Source organism: Vigna radiata, unplaced genomic scaffold (genome assembly GCF_000741045.1).
Source record: "Vigna radiata var. radiata cultivar VC1973A unplaced genomic scaffold, Vradiata_ver6 scaffold_521, whole genome shotgun sequence".
NCBI classification, from domain to species: Eukaryota; Viridiplantae; Streptophyta; class Magnoliopsida; order Fabales; family Fabaceae; genus Vigna; species Vigna radiata.
In genome coordinates, this window is record NW_014542573.1 from 1 (window position 1) to 8,676 (window position 8,676).

An 8,676-nucleotide genomic window follows, 5' to 3' on the forward strand; every position below is an offset into this window, starting at 1 on the left:
AATATTTTTCTACTTCCTCTCTATTCAATTTCTCACCAATACCATATCTCTGTTACTCCAATCGTCTACACACCCACTTCACAACTTCAATATAATAATATCAAAATTTATATTTAAAAATTAAAAAATTAAAAAAATATTTCTAAAATTTTCAAATAGGTGTTTCGTTATTATAAGTAAAATAATATACGATTGAATAAAGTATTAAAATGGATAAGATGACCATTAAACCTTATTTCATTACAAGTTATTTTCCCAATATTTCCAAAATTATTATTGAGATTATAATGTAGTTTTAAACTNAATGTGACTTTGTTACCATGAGAAGTTATGAATAACTATTAACATTTTATAATAAAAGTCTATTTTTAAAAGGTTATTGATCATATTATGAGATCATATTAAAGGTAATAAATACTCTCTTTTTTTTCTCAAAAGTCATATGAATACAAAACAAACTTTTTCAAAATGAAAGGAAATAGACACATCAAACAAACTATTTATAATAAATGATAAAGAATGTTAAGATATTGAAATATAATATAACGTTTTTGCGAATAGTAACTGCAAATTTCATAAATGTAATCAAGGTATAAATTCCACCATCTTCCTTTAAACATAATTGTCTTTTTTTAATATTTTTAAAATTCTAAATTTTAAATTATTTTTCCAACAAATGACTTTTTTTCCGTAGAGGAAATAATTCAATACGTGTATTGAAAAGACATATTTAATAATTGTAAAATTATAAAAACGTATTACTGTATTAAATAAAAATTATATGAATTTATGAGTGAGAAAGTGGATCATGATTTGTGAAACTGTGTTGAAAATTTTAATNTACCAATGTTTTAGTATAACTCGTCTATCCTCATTCNTGTCAAATTAATGCTAAANACGGTTTCAAATCTAATACGTTTTTGAAATTAAAAATTAAAATATAAAAGAATTTTGAAGACTAATTTTATGATATAAAATAAACTTATCAAAGGACTCCCTCAACTATTTCAGAATATTTTAGTAAAAATCTAAGTTTTTATAATTAAATGACAAATACTACAGCANAATGAAAACAAGATGGATTTCAAAATCTACCATCATCACCAGTAAAAAAAAGGTTTTCTAATTTGGCTAATAGGTCTCAGGTAATACAAACCCGAAGTAAAAAAAAAGTTTTCTAATTTGAGCCAATTTATAGGCCTCGNTTCAAAAGGAACCGAGGCATAATACTCATATTATCTTGGTTAGAAAAGACCCGAAACGTGTAATCTACGTATAGGCATCGGTTGGAAGAGAGAATCGAGGCAGTAGAAATGTTATACTTCGGTTAAGGTATAACCGAGTCAGTATATGGTCAATATTTCCTCTCCTGAATCTGCACCATTCTCATTCCACGTCTTCGTTGCTTCTAGTGCCTTTACGAGACATTTCCATTCTCGCAGCACTGCCTTTCCTGAAACCCTATCTTTGGCCTCTGCTAGGGTTCATCATCAATCACCCAGTTTTCTCCATTTTTGGTCGTTTAAACCACTGATTTCTTTCATTCCTACCGGTTGAATGCATCTTGCCTCTGAACTCACTGATTGAAACTTCGATTAACACCATTTTTATCATTCTCACACCTTCTCCTTCGTTTTTGACCAAACAAAACACTTTCTCGTTCCATTTCACCGATTCAATCGGTGAATCCTTCTCATTCCTTTTGTCGNGCAAGATCTCCGAACCCCATCGCCGGTGCTACCATCCAACCACTGCCTCGCCATCGCGCCTCCNCGTTGTTTCCTCGCTGCCCCTACCTCCTCGTTCTTATACAACTCCTTCAAACCCTTGGTGTAGCTCCTAGCATCAAACCCGACCATTATGCTCAACTNCCCAACCTTAAACCCTTTGACGCATCCGNCGAGCTGCCTCTGGTCATTNGCGACTTGCTTCATCCGGGCGAGCCTGTTGTCACTAGCTTCATCCATCGGGGAGCCATGGAGCCCGNAATCGAGTGTGGGGAGGCTCGAGGTGGGGCTGAAAGCACCGTNGTGGGAGGGTGGAGGGGATGACAGTGCTAGAGGATTCATGGAAGGAGGGGGAGCAGAGGAAACCAGTGACAGTGGCGAGGGTTTTCTTGTCTTCCTGCTGATAATTTTTTGGGTTTTCTTAATTTTCTTAGAACTTAATNTAGTATAGTGTAATTCCTCTATGCAGGCCNAAAGGAGAAGGCAAAGGTTCAATNAGGTATGCACAATTTCCAACAAGTAAAATGTTTTAATGTTTTAACCACCCTTATCACCAAAGCAAGAACAAGGGCATATTATACATACACTAGAACCAGGAACCGATATATTGGGTGGAGGCTAATGTCTTTTATTAGCAGTTGNCATCTGTTAGATGAATTTCATTCACACCTGTTTTCTTACAATTGTACTAAGAATGACTTTGACAAGTAATGGTTGGGCAANAAACCCACAAGGCTTTAACTTATATAAGGGTATAATTACTTTTTAAGTGGTTGNTGCATGTCTGTTAATGTGATCAGTCTCCTTTTACTCTTTGTGTGTAGCTCATGGAGTGTCTTATTCCAGTTGAGGAGAAGAGTAAAGCAAGAGGAATGCTTTGGCGAGTGAATTCAGCCCAGTGGTGATGTAATATGTTGCTAGTTCTGATGGACTAGTTTTGAAGTCCTAATGTAGATACCAAACAAATTATGCATGATAGTGTTAAAGGGTAAATATGAAACAGAGAGGAAAAGATTTGAAAGGTTAATTTATACACACATAGCTTTGCTGATTATNTTACAGGATTATTCGAAGTTACATTGCTGCATAGAGAAAATGGTTGCAGCCAAGTAATATTTNACTAATTTGATTGAAGCTGAAGCTGAAGCCAAGTAATGTTTTAACATATTTAGGGGATGGGAATTGAAATTAGAATGTATTAGTAATGTTCGATGCTCTGGTTTTTCATGTTTTAGGGAGGAAACTATCAGTTTTTAATTATTATGTGGAACATGCTCTGGAATATGGATCTGATTTCGGAAAAATTCATGTTGAAATAGTTTTTTATGTTGTATAGTTCTTTTATCCTAAAATGAAATAATTAGTAAACCATTATTTGCAGACTTTTTTTTGTATTGTGGCGATACGGTCTCGGTTCAGTAGGAACCAAGGTGAAAAGTTTTTCGAGAAAAAAGGATTATAAAAAAGAAAAATTGTACTACATCGGTTATTTGTGATCCGAGGTAAAATCTCTCTTCTTTTCACCTCAATTCCCAACTGCGAAAAAAACTTATCTTTTTTTATCTCGCCTGCATATGCCTCGGTTGCAGAATCGATGTCTCTAGCTGAAACAACCGGTGCCGTATCCCTAGACTACACTAGTGCATAGATGAGACTGTTTANGAAATGTTGCACGGAGTCAAAAGTTAGAGTTTTGTTAGATCAAACAGATTTCACTGCAGTACCTTCCAATTATTAGATGGTATATATTTTATCCTAACGCGTTGATTCAAAATGAAAGGAAATAGACACATCAAAATATTTGCATAAAATAGAATAATAGAAAAGCCGAATTCGTTATACAAAAGTGTCAAAGGCAGTACCTGGATTCAGACCCACAAAATCTTCGTCAATTGTAACCGTCAAAAAGGCACGCAAAATGCAGTGGCAGAGAGATGCAGTGGCGTAGACAATGCAGTGGCGGAGACAATGCAGTGGCAGAGAGAACGCAGTGACAAAGACAATCCAGTGGCGACAATGCACTAGCTGAGAGAGTTGCAAATTGTATAAATTCCTCTACCCCTCTTTTGTACTCAGCTCTAATGCGTGGTAAATTAATCAAATTTCGATCCATTCCTAAATATTTCAAAATTACAATTATATAATTTTCTATATAAAATTATCAATTCAATCATACAATCAATTCAGTCATACAATCATATAATTACTAAGNATTCAAATGATCAATTCAATCATTCAATCACACATAATTACATATATTCAACATACCAAAAATTAAAAATTTACAAAAGAAAGTTTAATAAACACAATAATGGGAACCTGGGAGCGTGAAAAACGAGCCAACAACAAAGAAGAGACNACTACCCGAGTTTTGGAACGCAGCAAAATCACAATACCTATAGACAAATACAACAAAAAGTAATTCATTGTTTTAAGATTTTGTTGAGAATTCGAATATAAATATAAGCTCAATTTGTACTCTCAATCTCTTATATACAGTCTTTTGCATATCTACTTCCTTTCTCTGTTCAATTTCTCACCAATACCATATCTCTGTTACTCCAATCGTCTACACACCCACTTCGCAACTTCAATATAATAATATCAAATTTATATTTAAAAATTAAAAAATTAAAAAAATATTTCTAGAATTTTCAAATAGGTGTTTCGTTATTATAAGTAAAATAATATACCATTGAATAAAGTATTCAAATGGATAAGATAACCATTAAACCTTATTTCATTACAAGTTATTTTCCCAATATTTCCAAAAATATTCTTGACATTATAATGTAGTTTTAAACTTAGTGTGACTTTGTTACCATGAGAAGTTATGAATAACTATTAACATTTTATAGTAAAAGTCTATTTTTAAAAGGTCATTGATCATATTATGAGATCATATTAAAAGTAATAAATACTCTCTTTTTTTCTCAAAAGTCATATGAATACAAAACAAACTTTTTCAAAATGAAAGGAAATAGATACATCAAACAAACTATTTATAATAAATGATAAAGAATGTTAAGATATTGAAATATAATATAACTTTTTTGCTAATAGAAACTGCAAATTTCATAAATGTAAACAAGGTATAAATTCCACCATCTTCCTTTAAACATAATCGTCTTTTTTAAATATTTTTAAAATTCTAAATTTTAGATTATTTTTCCAACAAATGCCTTTTTTTTCATAGAGAAAATAATTCAATACGTGTATTGAAAAGACATATTTAATAATTGTAAAATTAGAAAAACGTATTACTATATTAAATAAAAATTATATGAATTTATGAGTGAGAAAGTGGATCGTGATTTGTGAAACTGTGTTGAAAATTTTAATCTTCCAATGTTTTAGTATAGCTCGTCTATCCTGATTCCTGTCAAATTAATGCTAAAGGCGGTTTCAAACCTAATACGTTTTTGAAATTAAAAGTTAAAATATAAAAGAATTTTGAAGACTAATTTTATGATATAAAATAAACTTATCACAGGACTGCCTCAACTATTTCAGAATATTTTAGTAAAAATCTAAGTTTTTATAATTAAATGACAGATACTACAACACAATGAAAACAAGATGGATATCAAAATCTACCATAGATGAGACTATGTACGAAATGTTGCAGGGAGTCAAAAGTTGGAGTTTTGTCAGATCAAACAAATTTCACTACAGTACCTTCCAGTTATTAGATGGTATATATTTTATCCTAACGCGTTGATTCAAAATGAAAGGAAATAGACACATAAAAATATTTGCATAAAATAGAATTATGGAAAAGCCGAATTCGTTATACAAAAGTGTCAAAGGCAGTACCTGGATTCAGACCCACAAAGTCTTTATCATTTGTGACCCACAGAAACGATGTTGTTATCAGAGACGATGTCAAAAAGGCACGCAGAATGCAGTGGCTGAGAGTTGCAATGGCGTAGACAATGCAGTGGCGAAGACAATGCAGTGGCGGAGACAATCCAGTGGCGACAATGCACTAGCGGAGAGAGTTGCAGTTTCAGCGGTAACGGAGAGGAGAGTGCGTAATGTTACAGCTTCAGACTTCGCGAGGAAGAAGAAACTGTTTATTGTCTTTTTGTCTTTTTTTTAACCTAATTAAATGATACTACCGCGGTTCTCTATTCCCATTAAAAAAAATAAAAAATTAAATTGAAGTGGAAATTTTGAAAATTTTCACTAAACTTTCTGCCGCAATTTCCCCCAACCGTGGCCTATTCTCCTAAAAATGGGAATAGACCACGGTTCGTCAACCAACCTTCTGACATTCCCCCTGCAACCTTTTGACATTCCCAACTAATCTGCCCTTTCAATAAATTGGTAGGTGAATAGGTCGTGGTTCTCTGAGCAACTGCGACCTATTCCCTCTGCAACCATCTGAAATTCCCTGCCATGTCGGCCCTTGCAATAAATTGGCAAGGGAATAGGCCGCGGTTCTCTGAGCAACCGCGGCCTATTTCCCTACCAATTTATTACAGGGGTTGACTAGTTGGGAATGTTAGAAGTTGCAGAGGAAATAGGCCGCGATTGCTTAGAGAATCGCGGCCTATTCCCCTGCCAATTTATTCTTTTTTTGACGTGGCGTCAATGGCAGAGGTTTGGTTGGGAAATAGGCCGTGGTTATTTAGGGAATTGCGGCCTATACGTTGGATTTATTTTCAAAAATGCACCGCGCAGTATTATGTTGCGGTTTCTGATTAATCGTGGCATAATACGCGCTGTAAAAATTTTATTTTTTACTAGTGGTAATGGACGCATATCCACAAATATGTGACTGGCGGTTACCACCGGACGGGCGGTGCATTAGAGGCCCAGGCGTGAGAACAACAAGGGCGAGGGCCGAGCGGGCATCGCCATCCGGTGAGGGAAAGTCGGTAGTGGCAAAAGAACAACCGAAACAGATCCAGCATTTAATACCACAACTCAACTTTCATATCATTCCACTTTCTGCCATTACTGACAACTAAGAACCACTGTCCGATGAAACTATAGCCGGACGGTTGGTTACAGGATTCACCTGTAAGGTACAATTAAGGGGTAAGGCGGTCGGCTGGCGGCGAGGCCGGACGGTCACAATCGTCAGGATTAAGGTAAGTTCAGAATGATTTGTATAATCACATGTTTTAGGTGGTTGGGCCATAATTGGGCCTTAATTAAGGTAACCTTAATCCCAGGCCCATGTCCACCACTATAAATACAAGTCAAAGGTCCCAGGTAGGCAGGTTCATTTATTACACATTTAATTCTGAGCTAAAATACCCAATCGGATAACAAAACTGACTTAAGCATCGGAGTACCTTTGGCAGGTACCCTTCGGACGTTTGGAACATAGGAGCACGTGGTGAAATTGGATAGTAGATTGGTCAAGAAGGAGAAATTGTGTAGGTTTGGATCTCGGCCCTATACCGGAACATTTTGGCGCCCACCGTGGGGCCGAGAGTCTAAGCCCAATGGTGACCACAAGAAACACGACCGTTGAGGATCCGATGGAGGCGATCAGAGCTCTACGGCAGCAAATGGAGGATATTAAGCGGCAGCACGAGGAAGAGTTATCGGTTGTGAGAGAGGAGTGCGCCGCTCGGATTGCCCGGGAGCGAGAGGCTAGGGAGAAAGGTAAGGATGTGTCTGGACGGCAACAGGAAGATGATCCCAGGACCTCGACCGGGAGGGGACGGCCGAACACAGTAGCGCCTCGGATAAAACTTGGAGGATAGAGGACACGGAGTTGGAGGGGAGCCAGGCGAGGATGGAGAGAGTGACCAGCACTGTCAACACAGCGCCGGTAGGAGGGGCGCCGACGGTGAAGGAGGAGGAGGCAGTTGAAGGGTTACCGTTCACTCGGGCCATCATGGATGTCCATATTTCGGAGCACTTTGTGCCCCCTCAACTCAGTATATATGACGGTACAACCGATCCCGATGATCACATCCAGGCCTTCTCTACCCGGATGGCGTTCCAAACAGGCAACAGGGCAATTTGGTGTCGGGCCTTTTCCCTGTCGTTAGAAGGTGAGGTGCTCGAATGGTTTAACTCCTTACCTTCGGGATCCATCCAGAGCTTTGAAGGGTTGAAGGAGATGTTTGGTAGACAATTCGCTGGCAGTCGGGCCGAGGACCCCACGGTCTTCGAGCTCTCCAATCTTAGACAAGGGAAAGATGAGACGCTAAAAGCATTCATGGACCGCTATCAGAAGATGGTCCGAAGGGTTAAGGGGTTAAACGTTGAATTGGCCCTGCAATACGTGATGCCCGCCCTTCGCCCGGGCCCCTTTAAGGACAGTGTAAGCCGAAAGCGGCCGAAGACCATGGAGGAGTTGAGAGAGCGGGCGGCGGATGAAATGAGGGTTGAGGAGATGAAGCAGGCGTATAAGAAGGAAAGCCAGGAGTCGAAGGAAAAGGCCGAGGGGAAGAGAACCGACGGCTCCTCGCGGATGGGGGGTTTCAAGCCGAGGGAGGCCCCCCGAGGAGCCAAGTTTCAGCAATACACCCCGCTGAACGCCCCTCCCGCGCGTATCTTGCAGGAGGCACTGAGTGTCAACTTGATCCCCCCCCTGAAAAAGCGGCCCACACCGGCGGGTGCTGACGGTAACAAGCATTGCCTATACCACCAGAACATGGGACACACCACGGAGGAATGCGTGACCCTTCGTGATAAAATAGAGGAGTTGATCCGTGCGGGGCATTTGAAACAGTATGTCAAAACGGCGCCCGCCGAACCTCCAAGAAGACGGGGGCCAAGTCCCGCCCCCCGGAGAGATCAAGGCCGGAGTCCGGTCGACCACTCCGACGGTCGGACAATCGGTCGAATTACGAAAACCGAAGGCGTAGGAGTAGGAGTTGCAGCGACGATCGCGATCGGCCAATACGAGGGAGAATCAATACGATATCTGGCGGGTTCGCGGGCGGGGGACCGTCGACCTCCGCTCGGAAGCGCCACGTGA

General features: G+C 38.8%; 1 protein-coding gene across 1 annotated transcript; it reads left to right on the forward strand.

The window, feature by feature from the left end:
• Nucleotides 1–7,482: 7,482 nt before the first annotated feature.
• Nucleotides 7,483–8,676, forward strand: LOC106780444. The gene has a single exon (XM_014668730.1). It carries the CDS (start codon nt 7,483–7,485, stop codon nt 8,674–8,676), a length of 1,194 nt encoding a protein of 397 aa, XP_014524216.1.